Source organism: Anabrus simplex, chromosome 1, assembly GCF_040414725.1.
Source record: "Anabrus simplex isolate iqAnaSimp1 chromosome 1, ASM4041472v1, whole genome shotgun sequence".
NCBI classification, from domain to species: domain Eukaryota; kingdom Metazoa; phylum Arthropoda; class Insecta; order Orthoptera; family Tettigoniidae; genus Anabrus; species Anabrus simplex.
Window position 1 is genome coordinate 1,423,187,728 of NC_090265.1, and position 20,689 is coordinate 1,423,208,416.

The 20,689-nt window shown below is 41.2% G+C and overlaps 1 protein-coding gene across 2 annotated transcripts in view; it reads left to right on the top strand.

Annotated features, from left to right (window-relative positions):
• Positions 1-249: 249 nt before the first annotated feature.
• The window catches only part of Gmppb (GDP-mannose pyrophosphorylase B), a 50,020-nt gene continuing 29,580 nt past the window's right edge, over positions 250-20,689 (top strand). The window contains exons 1-2 of one of the 2 annotated variants that reach the window (XM_067137896.2): positions 250-536; positions 623-1,357. In XM_067137896.2, coding sequence (XP_066993997.2) covers positions 649-1,357 — 709 coding nt within the window. In that variant the 5' untranslated portion in view covers positions 250-536; positions 623-648. The remainder of the gene's footprint in view (positions 537-622; positions 1,358-20,689) is intronic. The other variant, XM_067137895.2, reaches the window with a different exon arrangement.

The following is a 20,689-nucleotide window of genomic DNA, read 5'->3' on the forward strand; positions in this document are numbered from 1 at the left end:
CCTGCTGTCTTAAGATCCATTATGTCATTGAATTTGTAAGGATTATATTTTGACTTAATCGTCAATCATGTGAAAGTAACAATTTTAATCAGTGGGTGTGAAAGTACTTTTCGTACTTTGTGGAATTTATTTATTATAATGTTGACCTCTGAATAAACTTATCGAACCATGTCTGTATGAGTTGTATGGAGCGGAGCTTTACGAATTATAACCTTATGTTAATTCAATTTCGTTGTATGTTATATTCCTTGGCGCGAAGGGGGCGTTGTATTGTATATATGCATTATGTTTACTTGTTTGGTATCACTAACCATGTTTGTTAGCCGAGTGGTGGTAAATAAGAATCCCATAAGTTGCTTAAAATGATATCAATATTTACATAAGACACATGGCATTTTAATAAAAATTACCAACGTCAGAGACGTTCTTCCAATGAATACGTGGCGTGTCATTCGTAAGATAAGTTCTTCCGCTTGTTTTGACGTGTGTTCTCCTCAGTGAGTATGAAAAGGGAAGTTCTAATGACTGCAGATAATGTAAAAGTGTAACGGCTAATGGAATACGTGTAACTATCAAACGATCTTTTAGGTTATTAATCTACTTTTTTCTTCTTTTCTTCCAGATTACCTACATTAACTCATCGCAATAATGTGTGGCAAAGACTCGAAAATTGGTGAAATGAGGGCTCTTATACTGGTGGGTGGTTATGGCACTCGTTTGCGGCCCCTCACTCTCAGTCGTCCAAAACCACTTGTTGAGTTTGCCAATAAGCCAATGCTTCTTCATCAAATGGAAGCTCTGGTCGAGGCTGGGGTGACGCAGGTAGTACTAGCTGTTTCATATCGTGCTGAACAAATGGAACAAGAACTAAGTGAAGAAGCTAAAAAATTAGGTGTGAGTTTGGTATTTTCTCACGAAACAGAACCCTTAGGAACAGCAGGCCCACTTGCTCTTGCTAAGGATATTCTTGGTGCAAGTAATGAACCATTCTTTGTTTTGAACTCTGATATAATTTGTGACTTTCCATTTAAAGATTTGGCAGCATTTCATCGTAATCATGGAAAAGAGGGTACTATAGTTGTAACAAAAGTTGAAGAACCATCGAAGTATGGAGTTGTGGTTTATGGAGAACAGGGACGTATTGATAGTTTTATAGAAAAACCACAAGAATTTGTCTCTAATAAGATTAATGCAGGGATGTACATCTTGAATCCATCTGTACTAAAAAGAATTCAGTTACGTCCTACTAGTATTGAGAAGGAAGTTTTTCCCTTCATGGCTCATGAAGGACAGCTGTATGCGATGGAACTTCAAGGATTTTGGATGGATGTTGGGCAGCCTCGTGATTTTTTAACAGGTATTTCCATTTAAACTGTTGAAATTAATTATTTTTAAAATAATCTCTCATTTGCATTCTATCTATGATTTGTAAAATTAATACAGTGAAACTCTGTTAAGAAGTTTTTCAAGGGACCACAAAAAAAAAAAAAAAAAAAGCTTCTTAAGCAGGAAACTTCTTAAAAGGGGTAATGCCCAAAAACTTATTCTGTACTTTGACATACATGTGAAACACACAGCCAACAGATTTCCTTGTTTGTGAACAATACCGAAATAGGCTGATATATAAGAGCTGCTAAAAGAAAGCCACAATATAAATACAGTATTAGATTATCATGACATGTATTTTTAGAGATAAAGTAAAATACTCTGATTGAACATATTGTATCATAAAAATTCTTGATAAGAGAAGGGAACATATTATATAAAACCTTGCACAAGAGATAAAAGAAATACTAAGAACATTAAAACGGTAGATGGTGACCGTAGATTATGTAAATTACATACTGCATTAGACATTAAATACATTTCCGAACACAAAAGTCTAGGCTCCTACTTGGAAAAGAAATTGTCCAGGGTTGACTGTTTTTAGGTTTTTACTGCTTTCTTGAACTATAAACCACCGAGCTGGTTAGCTGCAGTCGCTTAAGTGGAGCCAGTATTCAGTATTCGGGAGATAGTGGGTTCGAACCCCACTGTCGGCAGCCCTGAAGATGGTTTTCCATGGTTTCCCATTTTTACACAAGGCAAATGTTGGGGCTGTACCTTAAATAAGGCCATGGCCGCTTCCTTCCCATTCCTAGCCCTTTCCTGTCCCATCATTGCCGTAAGACCTATCTGTGTCGGTGCAACATAAAGCAACTTGCAAAAAAAACAACAAAAAAAAGAGAGAGAGAGAGAGAGAACTATAAACCTCTCCATTTCCCACATTGCCTTCCATGCGTTCTGAGGCACACTGACTGAACCTTCCATAAACCGCCTCAGTTTTTCACACCCCCCGACATCTGCTTCAAGTTAATGACAGCAGACGGGACATCGGCAACTTATTCTTAGAGATTCTTAGAACTTATGCATAGGCCTATATCGCCCCTGCATTCCTACTCTTTGTCACGGCCACGGACGTAGTTTCTGGCTGTTTCGGAAGTACCGCATGGACAAGCCGATATTGTGTTTATTTTCCTGCTTTAATCCTCTTCATGCTAAAGGTAATGAAGAAAAGAAAAGCAGGTTCGAAGTTGCAGAAATGAGTGCATGGGAAAGTTTTGGGGTATTACGTGCGAGTGATAAAGGCGCAGTAGCAACATTAGCACATCTAAACGTAAATAGTTTCTTTCCCCGCGAGAATTTTCTTTCATGTCTCCTCATCCTTGTGTTACGTTTTAATAATGTGATGTAATAATTACGAGTGACACGATAATACAATGTTTAGCTCGTATAAAGGTAAAAATAAAAATAACTTTCAATTTTATGCCAACACGTGGTATCGCAATGCCTCTGAGTGCGTGTATCAGGTGCAGACCCCCTCTCACCAACACCCAGCTGGTTATCAACATTTGTTCCACTTCGTAGACAATTGGGATCTTTTGGCCAGCTGTTTTTTGCTAGTTGTTTTACGTCACATCGACACTGATAGGTCTTACGGCGATGATGGGAGAGGAAAGGGCTAGAAGTGGGATGGAAGCGGCCGTGGCCTTAATCAAGGTACAGCCCCAGCATTTGCCTGGTGTGAAAATGGGAAACCACGGAAAACCATTTTCAGGGCTGCCGACAGTGGGGTTCGAACCTACTCTCTCCCGAATACTGGATACTGGCCGCACTTAAGCGACTGCAGCTATCGAGCTCGGTGGCCAGCTGTTTGGCAGCATATGTATCAGCTGGCAAGTCGGCTGTTTCCTGCATGGAGTCAGGATGTTTCTTTGTTTCGTAATAGTTTATTCCCCTGACTAATAATGGACACGGAAAATCTTATCAGTTTAGTTCCAAAACGTCATTTTCTCTACGACAAGACCCGTAAGCATTATTGCAACAACAACGTAAGAGAGAATGTCTGGAAGGAAATAAGCAAGGGAATGAAAAATCAAACAGGTTAGAATATTCAATTTTGTGGTAGATTAGGCCTATACGGTACTTTATTTCGCAATTATGGTTGACCTTATTTCAGAATCATATTATCATGTTGGAGTCCATATACAGTACGGTATGTCAGTACAATAATTGACATGGCTTGGAATGTACAGTATTTACCGTGAACAATTCTGTCAGTGGCATTCCGTACGATTGTCGTTCATGTATTCCTAACAAACAGTACGGTAATGCATAAGAAGCTGCTTTGTTGTGGACAAATACATTTTTCGGTTTTTAATTAATGTTGATGCCACCTCGATTAATGACTTCACCCTGTCGCGGTACGCAACTTACTGCATTAATGTTTTATCAAACCATCCATTGTGTGCTTTGTGTTTCCCGCGTAGAATTCCATTCGATTCGATTCCGCTTGATGTAAATGGTGGAGCGGAAATGACGAAAATTACGACTGATGGGTTCGATTCGATTCCACAAGTGAAAGTGAGCATCTGATGTTGGTGTTGTCATAGCGTGACGTCATATGGCCTTGGCAAGCCCGGAGAGGCTCCATGACAGGCGCAAATGGTCTAACACAGGGTTCAACTTGCACGGGGACTGGAGGGTTCTAACCATGAGCAGCTTTGAGCTGACGTTTTCTATCTCAAGGAGCTCTAAAATTTGAACTGTTTAACTGGGAAATATATTTACAACAGAACACTTTAAGCGGGATAAATATACATATATCTTAATGCAGCCAATCAAGGGACCAAGAATATCACACTTCTTAGGCGGGAAAATTTCTTATGCGGGAACTTCTTAACCGAGTTTCACTGTAGTATATATACTGCCAGTTAGAGTGACTGCCGATCAGACTGTAAGAAATGGTGGGATGAGAACATACTGCATAGACAAGGAAACTGTATAACAGCTTGCATTTATAATTGGTTAGGAACAGTGTAGGAAAGCGTTGTACCTCTATTCTTGTCTGTTGTTGTCTGTAAGATTTAGATGTTCTATCAGTACATACTCTGGAATGTAAATGTTTTAAGAAAAAACAGGAATTAATGCTTGAAGGTTGATGACTGAAATAATTTACATGGAATTTAAACGAATGTTCTTATTAAAGTTGTGGGGTAACCTCACAGGCACCCACAGCTTTTGAGACATACAGCAATCATGCCATATCAGACTCTGCTATTGCTTCAACTTGTGCCAGGCTCCCCTTTGTTATCTCAACTCTTGTTTTCTTCCAAATACAGTGTCTAGGGAGTCTTTCCATTTTCTTGCCTATTGTGGCCCATCTCTTTCTTTTGCTGGCAACATAGTTTTATTCTTCAAGAGGGTGGAGCACTTTCTCCTTCTGTAAATGTTGTAAGGGGTTATTAGTCTTGTTATTTTGTCCCTCAGAAAGCAAGTCACCATTGTGATTAAAGTCTAGCAAAGATCATTGTTAAAAGGTCATTAATTAGAAGGTTTTTCTTTTATGAGTTGCTGAAGAACTGCAATAGCCCATTAAGACCTTGACCTGCCAAGACCACTGCTACCCAACCAGTCCCTATAAACCAGTGAATATGTTGATGCATAGTTTTTCAGGTGACAGATCAACATCTCCTTTTGTGTTTGTTCTGTGTTCCTAATCTTTTACCATCTGTATTATCTTTGCCTTATGTTTCTTCCCTTTTCCTGTTTATGTATTTATGAGGAGGTAAAGAAAAGATTTAACATACAACATAGAACTCAGTAAACACAATGGAATCTTGGTCTGCGCATAGATGTTAGGGACTTTTTAAAGCTCATTTAGTCATAATAAAAATAAATGATGATGATGATGATGATGATGGTGACGACGACAACTTCCACATGAATTATGATGATATGACGGTCTTGGGTAAGGAGTACAAGATGAAAATAAATAAGTCGAAAACAAAAGTAATGGAGTGCAGTCGAACGAAGGCAGGGGATGCAGGAAATATTAGATTAGGAAATGAAGTCTTAAAGGAAGTGGATGAATATTGTTACTTGGGTAGTAAAATAACTAACGATGGCAGAAGTAAGGAGGACATAAGATGCAGACTAGCACAAGCAAGGAAGAGCTTTCTTAAGAAAAGAAATTTGCTCACTTCAGACATTGATATAGGAATTAGAAAGATGTTTTTGAAGACTTTCGTGTGGAGCGTGGCATTGTATGGATGTGAAACATGGACGATAACTAGCTCAGAAAGAAAGAGAATAGAAGCTTTTGAAATGTGGTGTTACAGAAGAATGCTGAAGGTGAGATGGATAGATCGAATCACAAATGAAGAGATACTGAATTGAATTGGTGAGAGGAGATCGATTTGGCTAAATTTGACGAGAGGAGGAGATAGAATGATAGGACACATTTTAAGACACCGAGGACTTGTTCAGTTGGTTTTTAAAGGAAGTGTAGGTGGTAAGAATGGTAGGGGTGGACCAAGATATGAATATGACAAGCAGATTAGAGCAGATGTAGGATGCAATAGTTACGTAGAAATGAAAAGGTTAGCACAGGATAGGGTGGCATGGAGAGCTGCATCAAACCAGTCTATGGCCTGATGACTCAAACAACAACATTCATAATAACACTAACTGTTAACAGTTCCTTCAAATGTTACTGGTTGGCCACGTCGTACATATTCCAAGTTTCATAGACCACAGTTAGGACAAAGTGTGCCCCATTGGAATGATAACAACATACGATGACAGGTGTGTATGTGGCTGTGCGAACTCCTCTCCTTCGAGGCAAGACACAACACTGCCTCGTGATGTTTTCCAGCGATGAGTATGTGGATATGTTACTCATCTATGGAGAAGTTTGAGCGAATGCATACCAGGCACCATGCCTGTATCAAGAACACTAGATAGATGACAACAGACAGGCATGACATTTTGGAGTGTGGAAAGATGTCTGCAGTTACTGCGTCCCTGGGAAGGACATGGCCTGTTTGAGATTATCCCATGACATCTGATTACAGTGAAAAGGTAATATTAGGTGATATCTGGCATAACCCTCATACTAGCACATGGGCCTTTGCACAGGAAACTAACATCAGCTGGGCATCTGTTATGTGGATTTCATCCGTACCATCTGCACTTAGACCAAGAGCTCCATGGTCATGATTTCGAAGTGTGGGTGGCGTTCTGTCAATGGACTCTGATTCTACCTTTTAAGCGGTTATCTTTATTTACGGACGAAGCGTAGCTCTACACCCTAATATGCATTACTGGAGTGTTGATAATCCCTATTTGGTATGACAGGCAGCTTTTTAGGTACAGTGGGCTTGAACATAATGGTGTGGCATCGTGGGTAATCACCTTATTGGTCCCCACTTTTTGAGGGACCTCTGACAGGAGAATGCTATATGCGTTTTTTCCAAACCAGTTTCATACCAGATGCCACCATACCGACGGCCCTTTTCATGGCCAAATAAAAACATCAGACTGTGGAAACTGTTAAGTATACAACCGTGTCACATCCCAGGCAACTGGCTGCTGTTCACTTACAGATCTCCGACCGCATCCCTGTCAAGTGAGCTATTATGAGGCTAGAAAGGCAGCGGGTAGTTCTAAGGCTGTACAATGTGTGTTCCTGGTCTGTGTGTGCACCTCCTGTTCTAAGGTACATGTTCTTCGTATCTGATTCATTTGGAGTACTCGTAATGAATTAATAGTGGTGCTCACGATTCCTGCTGTTTTCTAAACCATAACCACAACTCTTGTTTTATTACCCCGGTTTAGGGAAAGGGACCAATGTATTTTAGAATTGTAGTAAAAGCAGCAGGTTGCATAAAATATGTGTACACACACATATTAGAGACAGAGAGAGAGAAACAAGAAAAGACCGGGCGAATTGGCCGTGCGGTTAGGGGCGCGCAGCTGTGAGTGTGCATCCAGGAGAAAGTGGGTTCGATGGTTTTCCGTGGTTTCCCATTTTTACACCAGGCAAATGCTGGGGCTGTACCTTAATTAAGGCCACGGTTGCTTCCTTCCCACTCCTAGGCCTTCCCTATCCCATTGTCGCCATAAGACCTATCTGTGTTGGTGTGACATAAAGCCAATTGCCAAAAAAGAAAGAACAAGAAAAGGAACATAATAGGACGAACACAATGACAGGTCAGTGTTTGAAGAGGGAGCACATAAAGAGTAGGCAAGGACAAGGACAGATGTGGATCTTCAAAACTGCAGTCTTCAGTCTTGACACAGGAATTGTAGGGTAAGTAGAAAGCCACATAAATACAGGAAAAAGGAATAAACATGAGATAAACATAATACAAGTGGTATAAGATTAGGAACACAGGACAACCACAAAAGGAGAAATGGATCCCAACGTGATAATATCATTACTGCCATCTTCAAATAAATAGACAGTTTCTTAGATGTGAAGCTTCCACAGTCTGGAGTTATTTAGTTCTTCTTCCAGGTTGACCCATGTTGTTTTCTGTACCATGGTACAGTTTTCAGACGTTCCAAATACATTGCAATACCCTTTGTCAAGGCGACTGAAATACCCCTACTCGATCTGAGGTAATCTGTCCCTCCAGGCAGCTAAATCAACTAGTAGTTTATTTCAGTCACCTTGACAAAGTCCGGCTCCATGGCTAAATGGTTAGCGTGTTGGCCTTTGGCCACAGGGGTCCCAGGTTTGATTCCCAGCAGGGTAGGGAATTTTAACCATAATTGGTTAATTCCGCTGGCGCTGGGGCTGGGTGTATGTGTTGTCTTCATCATCATTTCATCCTCATCACGATGCGTGGGTCGCCTACAGGCATCAAATCAAAAGACCTGCATCTGGCGAGCCAAACTTGTCCTTAGACGCTTCCGACACTAGAAGTCATACGCCATTTCATTGTTTTGTTTTTTTTTTTTTTTTTTTTACCTTGAAAAAGAATACTGCAATATATTGAAATATCGGCACACTGTACAGAAGGAACCAAAAATAACATGTTTCAACCTGGAAGAACAACTAGATTGGCAGTTTGTGAAGATGTGGAGATTTTCCGTGTCCTTTTGTGTTTTTGTTTGTCCTTGTCTCCTCTTTCTCTGCTCTCTTTTCGACTACTGATCTGTCATTGTGTTTGTCCTATAATTGTATTCTTTATCTCTCTCTTTCCTTCCCGATCTAACTTTATTTGACACTTGTTTGTTTGTTCCATTTCAATACTGACACTATCCTCTTGGGATTCATTTCTCCATTTGTGTTTGTCCCATGTTCCTAATCTTTTACTACTTGTGTTACCTTTGACATATTTCTTCCCTTTTCCTGTACTTATGCATCTTTCTCCATATTATACATTTCTTGCGTCAAGACTGAAGATCTGACAAGATGGGCTCTTGGTGAGTGTTGATGCCCATCCCGCTGATGATGCTGGGAAACAGAAAGGAGCTTATTGGGGGCTGAGAAGAGATGAATGTAGGAGAACTGGGATTGGTGAAGAGAGAGCCTATCTCTTTGAAAATGGAAATTTGTGAAGATGTGGAGATTGTCATTGTTCTTTTGTGTTTTCATGTTTGTCCTTGTCTGCTCTTTCTGTGCTCCTTCTTCCCACTCTGACCTGTCATTGTGTTTGTCCTATTCTTGTTTCTCCCTATATATATTTATGTATGGCTTATTATTCCTCTCACTGTTAAGTGAATCAATCATGCAAGCAAGTAATCAAAGTATTTAGTACTAGCTGTTACATACGGCTTCACTCACAAGAATTTGGTAAGTTGGTAAAAAATAATTGTTCCTCGGTACTGCACTAAGATATTATCTGAAAATCCCTAAAGTATAAAAACTCACCGAAAAATTGCATTTCATTTACCCCAGAAACCATTTTTGTGGCATTACCTTTTGGGGCTAACCCCCTGCGGGTGGGCAACACACATGTAGAATATACAATAATAAAGTTTTATTATGAATCCACCTGTTCAATACATTATAATGTTGTCACATTTAAAATAACTTCATTAGTTAAAAAGTTATATATGGGACATGTTTCGCTCCCTTATAGAGCATCATCAGCCAAATCTGAATCTCGAATAATTGTTATGTACGTAAATAATGATTTAAGAACTATTAGAACATTTTTGACAAACTTAAAACTTACTCTATTGGAATATCATAAAATATAAAATCTTGTATACATGGCTTAATTACATGTGCTTAATAGGAAGATACATTAAAATTATGGAAGAGAGAGTACTAAAATATTAAATAAAATAAAAATATATATATCATGTCCATAATCTTAGAAAGACGTGAAAATCAATCTTAGGAGCTAAATTTGAGGATATTCTTGGCAATGAGATCTGGTAAAAAAGTTATTTATCCCTTGTGGATAAGAGTCTATGAAGATTCAAATTTATCGTCAATTTGATGATTGAACTTGTAACAGGATAAATGTTGGTCTTCAAAAAATGTAAATGCTTGTTGTCATATGACCTCGCCGAATGCTGTCAAACAGCAATTGGAGGGACATTCAACAAGATAAACCAAGCAGCAGCTTTTAAATACGAACGTTGATTTACGTCCCTTTCAATCAACCTTATCAAATCCATTAGTTCAACGGACGGTCATTGACATCTATAAGAACATATTTTTTCAACAGCATTCGCCGAGGTCGTAGGACAACAAGCATTTAAATTTCTTGAAGACCAACATTTATCCTGTTACAAGTTCAATCATCAAATTGACGATAAATTTGAATCTTCATAGACTCTTATCCACAAGGGATAAATAACTTTTTTACCAGATCTCATTGCCAACAAAATCCTCAAATTTAGCTCCTAAGATTGATTTTCACGTCTTCCTAAGATTTTGGACATGATATATATATTTTTATTTTATTTAATATTTTAGTACTCTCTCTTCCATAATTTTAATGTATCTTCCTATTAAGCACATGTAATTAAGCCATGTATACAAGATTTTATATTTTATGATATTCCAATAGAGTAAGTTTTAAGTTTGTCAAAAATGTTCTAATAGTTCTTAAGTCATTATTTACGTAAATAACAATTATTCGAGATTCAGATTTGGCTGATGATGCTCTATAAGGGAGCGAAACATGTCCCATATATAACTTTTTAACTAATGAAGTTATTTTAAATGTGACAACATTATAATGTATTGAACAGGTGGATTCATAATAAAACTTTATTATTGTATATCAACAGATTTCAATACGGATTAAAACATGAGATTAGTCACTTGCAACACATGTAGAATACACCCGCGGTATCCCCTGCCTGTCGTAAGAGGCGACTGAAAGGGGTGACCTACGTGCGGACATGGATTGCGGTTTGGTACAATGTGTTGGACCTCCTGTGGATGCGAGGGGTTGAATATATTCACAGGTAATCCCTGCCTGTCGTAGAAGGCGACTAAAAGGGTCATGTGGCCATGGTCCCTTCTTTATTTTTTTTATTGTGTTTTTGAGGGATAATTGTAGACCATTCCAAAGTTTTGATGTGCGTGCTGCTTGGAGATGGGCCTCTTACATGTGCGGTTGCGCCCAAAAGCCCGCAATTGACCACCCAGGAATCTTGCGGTTGGGAGCGCCATGTACCCGGGCAGTAGTATCCGCCTGGCAACACAAGTCCCCGCACAGCCGAATGCCAGAAGGACATAGTATTATTAAATATTTTTTAATTTTTTTTCTGTATATTGAGTGCTCTCTATACGCTATGGGGTACATGCTATTGCGGGTGACTGGAGGAAGGGAGTCCTAGTGCTCATTGCCTAAGTCATCCCGTATTAGGCATCATCCAACATCGGACCCCGGGCATTACCTGCTGTGACCAGGTGGGTATTGCCTTGGCAGCTTGGTTCGGCTACAGAGACTCCTGATCGTAGTGGGTGGCATTCAGGGAGGATGGTTTCGGGCATGGCTTCGAAACAAAGTCGCCCATCCCAAGATGGTCCCCCATTGAAGTCTTTAACTTTTGCTTCCGTGAGAGGTTCAGCTCCCTGGGAACATGCGCAGCGTGAAGGGATGGGATCCAGTTTCCCTAGGTTTCTGGTTGCTACCAGAACCGATGGGCATGATTTTAAGCTGGTGAAATCGATCCTTTTTAGTAGGCACATTGAAGGCGTCTACGCCAAACTTGAGGATCTTAAGAAAATGTGCAACAGTAGTTTACTTTTGAAGACTCACACTGTACTGCAAGCCGATCAGTTGCTTAAGTACAACCACTTTGGTGAAATCCCCGTCAAAGTGAGGAGCACAAATCCTTGAATCTGGTTCGCGGAGTCATCTTTCACCGCAACCTTATTTTGAACATTGACGACGAGTTGATGGATGACATGAAGAACCGTGTCATGACACACGTCCGGCGCATTACGTGCAAGGTCAACGGTGAAGATGTTGCCACTGGTGCCTTCATTGTCTCTTTCAAGTTGTCAGTGTTACCAGAGAAAGTCAAGGTAACAACTTACCGTTGCGATGTGAGGCCGTACATCCCGCCTCCTATGCGATGCTATCAATGCCAGCGATTCGGACATATAGTATCTCGTCGTTCGAATCTGTCTGTATGTGGTACATGTGGACGAGTAGCTCACGGCACGGAGGAGTGTATAACTCCGTACAAGTGCACTAACTGCTCTGGTTTTCATTCTCTTCGGGATTGGAACTGTCCGACGTACCTGAGTGAGAAGAACATCCAGGAGATCAAGACCCTGGATGGTCTTTCCTACCAGGAAGCGCACCGTAACTTTAATTCCACGAACACACCTGCCTGTACGCTTGACTATAGCATGATAGCTCAGAGTCTCCCAGGTTCGTCCTTCACGACATCGTTACCCGTAACGATCGCTGAGCCCAAAGCGACTGTTGCTCCTCAGAGCAACGTCGCAAAGAGTAAAAGCTCGAAGGGGGGGACCACCCCACCTTCGACCAACCAGAAGTCTTTGCTCCCTGGCAGTTCAAAGCCAACACAGCAAGTGGGGAAGGCTAAGTCTCTCCCTGCCCCCTAAGAGGTCGGTGAAAGCCATGCCCCAGCTGACGGAGGCGGCATCGCCGACCAGCGCTGGGAAACCAACTCCCAGCCCGTCTAAACGAGAAAAGAAGGCGGCGAAGAAGAGCTCTCGCACTTCCCCTGCAAAAGAGAAATCATGTCCTCCATCTGGAGGGTATGCGTCTGCGCCAGCAGGTACTCCTGCTCCAAAACGTGCGCGCTCTCCTTGTAGGGGAACTTCCCGCCCCCGAAAAGTGTCGAAGTTCTGGGTGTCATCACCACCGTCGGTTGATGACGGGATGGAGGTCGCGCTGTCATCTACATCTACGGATGTAGATGTTGATAGTGTTTAGGCTTACGAGCATCTTGTCGCTCATAACCTGACAGTCCTTTTATAGTCCACACTATGGGACTGTTACAGCGGAATTGTAACGGTTATGACAGGCATCTTGCTGAGCTACGTCAGCTCATTAGTGAGTACGCAGCGAGTATAGTCTGTATTCAGGAGACAAACTTCAGACCTGGTCATCATATGGTCTTGAGAAATTTCAGACTATACTCGACAGAACGATATTATGCCCACCGGGCGTCTGATGGCATGGGTATTTTTGTCCGTTCTGATACTCATAGCGAAGAGGTTCCTCTCAGGACCCCACTGGAAGCAATTGTGGTGCAGGTACTGCTGCCTGTCATAGCAACAGTGTGTAACGTTTATTTTCCACCAGGCCAGGCTCTTAACATAAATGATGTCACTGATCTTATAGATCAGCTTCCACCTCCCTTCCTCTTATTAGGTGATTTAAACGCCCACCACCCCATCTGGGGCTCTCAGACGCCTTGCCCCCGGGGACGAGAATTGGAAAGACTAGTAGCAGAGCTAGATTTATGTATTTTGAACACAGGGGAACCAACTCACTTCAGTGTACGTTACGGCACATATTCTTGCATAAACGTTAGTCTGTGCAGCCGAACGTTGGTTCCACTGTTTCGGCGGAATACACACGATGATCTCTGTGACAGTGACCATTTTCCCATCATCCTTACTTTGTTGAAACAAAAGTCCATCGAGGCTCCTCCTCGATGGATTCTTAAACATGGTGATTGGTCAAAGTACACATCACTAGCTGTCTTTAAAGACGATATCAGGCAGATCATCGGCGAGGAAATAACTTACATCACCCAAGTTATTCTTGCTGCTGTTGCTGAGGAGTCCATTCCGTCCTCCTAGGGGCCTCCTTGCCGAAAACTTGTTCCTTGGTGGAGCGAAGAAATAGCAGCAGCTATCAAAGAACGCCATTGCGCTCATAAATGTTACCATAGACAGCCTACTGTGGCCAACTTGGTAACATTTAAGAAACTATTGGCCAAGGCACGAGTTCTTATTCGACAAAATAAGAAAGCTTCGTGGGAGAGATATGTGTCGTCTATGACATCACATACTCCGTCATCTCAAGTGTGGACTAAACTTTCGACGTATTTCGGGTATCCAAGAATCATCTTCTGTACCGGGAATTTCCATTGCAGGCAGTGTCATCACCGAACCACTCTCGATTGCTAACCATCTAGCTAGTCTTTTCGCGGATGTATCTGGCTCCGGGAATTACCATCGTGATTTCCTTGCTCTGAAGCGGGAGGTAGAACGTCATCAACTTAGTTTTGCCACTCAAGCTTCAGAGGACTATAACGTGCCCTTTACGGAGTGGGAACTCCGTAGTTCCTTAGCGCTTTGTAGGGACACATCTCCTGGACCAGACAATATCCATAACCACATGTTGAAACACCTTAGTGAGGATAGTCTACTACTACCGAGCTCGATAGCTGCAGTCGCTTAAGTGCGGCCAGTATCCAGTATTCAGGAGATGGTAGGTTCGAACCCCACTGTCAGCAGCCCTGAAAATGGTTTTCCGTGGTTTCCCATTTTCACACCAGGCAAATGCTGGGGCTGTACCTTAAGTAAGGCCACGGCCGCTTCCTTCCAACTCCTAGCCCTTCCCTGTCCCATCGTCGCCATAAGACCTATCTGTGTTGGTGCGACGTAAAGCAACTAGCAAAAAAAAAAAGATAGTCTACTATATTCTTCATGTGTTCAACCGAATCTGGATAGAGGGTAAGTTTCCGTCTCAGTGGTGAGAGGGCATCATCATTCCTGTCCTCAAGCCTGACAAAGATCGTAAGTATGCAGGATGTTACAGACCGATTTGTCTTGCAAACTGCCTGTGTAAGCTATTTGAGAGGATGGTAAATTGCCAACTTGTGTAGTGTATGGAGAAACAAGGAATCTTGTCAGAGTACCAATGTGGTTTTCGAGCCGCTTGCTCGACCACTGACCACTCGGTACGCCTGGAGAGCTCTATCCAGATTGTATTTCTCCGCAAACAGCATTTGGTAGCTGTTTTCTTTGACTTAGAAAAGGCCTATGACACCACTTGGCGATATGGTATCCTTTCAGTCCTGCATCATTGGAGATTCTGAGGTCACATGCCAGTATTTATTGCAAATTTTTTGTCCCTCCGTCTATTCCGTGTCTGAGTAGGGAGGGTGGGAGAGGGAGTGTTCATTCTGGTGAAAGAAGAATTTGTAAGCTACGAAAAAGTTAAAGATGAGACACATGAAATTCTAGGTGTAAGGCTCATTTCTAAAGATAATAGGCAACTTGATATATTTGGAGTCTACAGATCAGGAAAGGGTAGCACTGACGCGGATTCGGAATTATTTGATAGGATAGTCAGCTATGTGGGAAACGACATGGAAAGAAATGTGATTGTAGCGGGAGATCTGGATTTGCCAGATGTCAATTGGGAAGGAAATGCGAACGACAGGAAGCATGACCAACAAATGGCAAATAAGTTAATATGGGAAGGACAGCTGATTCAGAAAGTGATGGAACCAACCAGAGGAAAAATATCCTGGATGTCGTGCTAATAAAACCAGATGAGCTCTATAGGGAAACTGAAGTAATAGATGGTATTAGTGAAGCTGTTTTTGTGGTAGTTAAAAATAAATGTGATAGAAAGGAAGGTCTTAAAAGTAGGGCTGTTAGGCAGTACCATATGGCTGATAAAGCAGGCATGAGGCAGTTTCTAAAAAGTAACTATGATCGGTGGAAAACGGTAAATAAAAATGTAAACAGACTCTGGGATGGGCTTAAAGAAATTGTTGAGGAATGCGAAAACAGGTTTGTACCATTAAGGGTGGTAAGGAATGGTAAAGACCCACCTTATTATAATAGAGAAATAAAGAGACTAAGAAGGAGGTGCAGACTGGAAAGAAATAGAGTTAGAAATGGCTGTGGAAGTAAGGAGAAATTGAAGGAACTTACTAGAAAATTGAATCTAGCAAAGAAGGCATCTAAGGATAACATGATGGCAAGCATAATTGGCAGTCATATGAATTTTAGTGAAAAATGGAAGGGTATGTATAGGTATTTTAAGGCAGCAACAGGTTCCAAGAAGGACATTCCAGGAATAATTAATGAACAAGGGGAGTGTGTATGTGAGGATCTTCAAAAGGCAGAAGTATTCAGTCAGCAGTATGTAAAGATTGTTGGTTACAAGGATAATGTCGAGATGGAGGAGGAGACTAAGGCCAAAGAAGTAATAAAATTTACATATGATAACAATGACATTTTCAATAAGATACAAAAGTTGAAAACTAGAAAAGCGGCTGGAATTGATCAGATTTCTGGGGATATACTAAAGACCCATCCCAGACACATCCCACTCTGACAAGTCTAGTGTCAGACCTAAGACGAAACGCTGGTTAATAGAGCAAACGCCGGAAAAGCCAACATCTAATTTTTTATATGCTCTATTGGTGGAAAAATATCTAATTCCCTCCATGGGAACTTAGAATTTCCATTAAGTGGTATGTTCCGAGCTGTCAGCGGAGAAATGGCGTGGAATGACATTAGTAGACGAATAAGTTTGAATGGCCTTTGTAGTAGGAAAGATCACAATATGAAGATAAAGTTGGAATTCAAGAGGACAAACTGGGGCAAATATTCATTTATTGGAAGGGGAGTTAGGGATTGGAATAACTTACCAAGGGAGATGTTCAATAAATTTCCAATTTCTTTGAAATCATTTAGGAAAAAGTTAGGAAAGCAACAAATAGGGAATCTGCCACCTGGGCGACTGCCCTAAATGCAGATCAGTATTGATTGATTGATTTATTGGACATATTCGCAATATCACGTTCAGGAAAACGGGGTTCCACAGGGATTCGGTCCTTAGTGTCACTCTGTTTGCGATTGCCATAAACGGTATTGTTGCTGCTGCTGGTTCAGCAGTAATACCGTTGCTATATTTGGACGATTTTGCTCTGCACTATAGCTCGCGTAATATGGCAGTCTCAGAGCGACAATTACAGCAAGCTATTAGGAGAGTGGAACAGTGGGCCTTTTGCACCGCAAGGTCCTCTGTTGTCCACTTTTGTCGGCTCCATACTCTTCACCCACAACCTGAGCTATACTTAGGAAATGTCGTTCTTGCCGCTGTTGACACTTACCGACTTCTTGGACTCCTTTTTGATAGCAAATTGTCGTGGAAGCCACACGTGTGGCAGTTAAAAGTGCAATGCACTGAGAAGCTGAATATCATGAAGTTTCTTAGCAGCACTAATTGGGGTGCTGTATGCACGGTCTCCCACGATTCTATAGGGCACATATTTTATTATGGCTAGACTACGGCAGTGCAGTATATGGCTCAGCAAGACCAAGCGTGCTTGCGAAGCTGAACAGCATCCACCACAGTGGGGTTAGGTTGGCGATGGGAGCTTTTCGTACAAGCTCCATAGCTAGCCTGCTCGCTGAGTCTGGTGTGCCACCTTTACACCTGAGGCGCCAGCAAGTGCTTTTTTTTGTATGCTGCAAATTTTCGACAGATGCCACTTCATCCAAGCTACCCTTGCATATTCAACAATGGCAACCGTTTGCTGTACGCTGCTTGTCCTCGAGCAACACTGCCGGTTGGAATACGCTTGGATAGCAGTCACAGACTTTTTCACGTACCTTCGGTTCCTTGCCTTGTCAGACAACCAAGTAGGGTACCTCTGTGGGTAGTTCAACGGCCTGAAATAATCCTAGATCTGCACACTGGCCCGAAGGAAAACACGGACCCTTCGATATATTGCAGGCTCTTTTTGTCCGTTGTTGGCCAGTATCCAGGCTTAGTCGTCGTTTACACGCATGGCTCGAGAACAGACACTAAAGTGGGCTGTGCGTTCGTTGTCGACACTGATAGGTTTCTAGTTGCTCTTCCGGGAACCTGTAGTGTGTACACAGCAAAGCTGTATGCTATCTGTGAAGCTCTGCGGTACGCCTTGTCCAATGAGTGCCGACACTTTCTTGTATGTACTGACTCCTTGAGTTTGCTACAGTCTATTGATACCTGTTTCCCTCGGCACCCCCTGGTGCAGCGGATCCAGGACCTGCTGGCCGAGTGTTTGGATGTCGGCGCCAGAATCACGTTTCTGTGTCTCCCAAGCTTCATGGGTATAGAGGGAAACGAGTTAGCAGATAAGGCTGCCAAGGAGGCAGTTACACTGCCCCCGTTGCCTTTGAAGGTTCCAGCAAGTGATATTCGCTCTCAGCTGAGACATCTGGTTATGTCCCATTGGGAGATGGAGTGGCAGGCCACTCCTCTTTGAAATAAGCTGAGAGCGATAAAAGGTACAACGAAGGTACGGAGGACTTCCCTTCGGGCTTCTTCGAGGGAAGCAGTGGTATTATGTTGTCTTCGGATCAGCCACGGTATCCTGACGCACTCCCATTTATTGAAAGGAGAACCCCATCCTGTGTGTACTTGCAGCGATCATTTTACCGCGGTACACATCCTTACGGAGTGCGTGGACCTGGTCGATCTGCGCCGTAGTCTAAAACTCCCATATACCATCTCCTTTATCTTGCGAGATGACGAGCAGTCATCAGACCTCGTCATCCGCTTTATGAGGGATAGTGGTCTGTTTTATCGTGTGTAATGATTTCCTTTGTGCTAGTGTATTTGTGTCAATTGCACTTTTATCCTATGGACTTCATTTTAGTTTGTGTTGCGTATTTTAATGTGTTATTTTAACGTCTATCGTAAATTATGTATATATATCTGTACTATCAGGCAATATCTTATGCCTTTGTCTCCTGTATTTTCTCTGATTTTATTAGAAAATAAGGCATTGTGAATTAGATCCACTGATTGTTTTAATCTCATACTCATTTTTCATCATTTTGTTAACTCTAGTCAGTGGATACGTTTTAAAATTTTAACTTCATATATCATGTCATCCATCTCGTTCCATTAGGGGCTGATGACCTTCGATGTTAGGCCCCTTAAAACAACAAGCATCATCATCATCTTCATCTTTTGGGGCTAAGATGACCAGGCTACTGGCAGAGCTAAATCTGGAACATGCGACATGAAACTCTACATGTGTCCTCTTTTAAGTTGAAAAGAAAAGGTTTCTTCATTTCTAAAGGAGATTCCAAGTACCAATTTTCACGTCTGTAACATCTTAGTTTTTGAGATCTAAGTATCCTCATAAAGAGAATTCAACTACTTCTTCACTATCTTCGATCTCCAGGTTAGCTTGATTTACCGAAAACAAAAAGTACGTGTTTCTTTTTTAAAGGGGATTACAAATACCAATTTTCACATCTGTAACATGTTAAGTTTATGAGATATACTGTAGATATACTCATTTTAAAACCTGCCCCACTCCTTGGCTGAGTGGTCAGCGTTGAGGCCTTCTGTTCACATGGTTCCAGGCTGGGTCGGGGATTTTAATCACGTGTGATTAATTCATCTGGCTCAGGGACAGGTTGTTTGTGTTTGTCCCAACACTCTCCTCTTCATATTCACTCAACACACCACATAACCAGCCACAACAGGAACACGTATAATTACATCCCTACACACGGGGTTGGCGTCAGAAAGGGCATCCAGCCGTAAAACAGGGTCAAAACCACATGTGTGACACAGTTCGCACCCACGACCTCACAGGGGTGGGAATGGCGGTAGAAGAAGATACCTACTCATTTTATAAAATCATCCGCTTTTTTTATTATTTCACCCTCTTAAGTAGATTTTTCAAAAGAACTGTGTTAGTTTGTTTTTAAAAGAGTTTCCATGTACCAGTTTTAACGTCTGTAACATCTTAAGTTTCTGAGATATATGTATCCTCATATAAAGAATTCAACTCCTTCCTTACATATTTTCACCCTCCCGCCCTCGCCCCTTAATTGGATTTTCTGAAAAAAAATTATTTTTTTTAATTTTAAAGGAGATTACAAATGCCAATTTTAATGGCTTTGCAACATGTTAGGTTTTTGTGAATTATTGTAGATAATCTTGCTGCTGTAAGCATACTGGAGCTGATGTTGCCATGGTTACTGCTGTTCATTTCTTTATCCGATTCCTAGAGCAGGGGTAGTGCACTGCCAATATCACAATAATGGTTGGTTTTAGGGCCTTAAAACATGGTTTTTGGGCTTATAGGGCTAACCAAGTTTTGTTCTTTGCGTCAAGGGGCTTAAAATGAGCTTTGTCTCGTCCTTGTACGACAAATTCGGTATTTCGCCTATATTAGCCTAGTATTTTTTTATCTCCCCACGTCACCCCCCCCCCACCCCCCGCTCCCCCTCAAATTGTTTTGAAAATAAAATATAGCCTATAGCACTCAGGTATAATGTATCTTTCTATTAGTGAAAAAGAAAATTAGAATCGGTCAAATAGCTCCTGAGGTTAGCTATTACATACAAACAAGCTTTACCTCTTTATATATTAGTATAGATGAAAATGGGATAGTTTCCATAGTTGTGAAGTCATAAGATATTTCAAAAATAGTAATGACCAAAAGAAAATGGAACTATATATAGTGAGCACCAAACAAGAGTTTACGGCAAACTCAAGTGATTAAATAAAACTAGTACGTTTTTATTGTTTACCCACCTATTCAATACATCTTAAAAATTAGGACTTTGTCCTTACCAAATTGTCAACATAACAAGTTATTAAATTAGATAGTACATGTTTCGCCTCTCATTGTAGGCATCATGAGCCATAGTTTCACCTTAAGAATAAATCAGGTACCTGATTGGAATTGACTTATGAAATACTGTTGATTTATAACTATGTTTTGTGTAATGGATGAGAGGTCATTATACAACAATTAAAATATAAGATGTAGGCCTAGTATATTATTAGATTAACAATAATTGTAGCAATAGCTGATACGAAAAGCATAACAATTATTTGAGAAATTATGGCGTAAGTTGGTTGATTCTTAATATTAAAAGTTGTTACACTATGGTTAAAAAATCGGAAAGCACATTCCAATTATC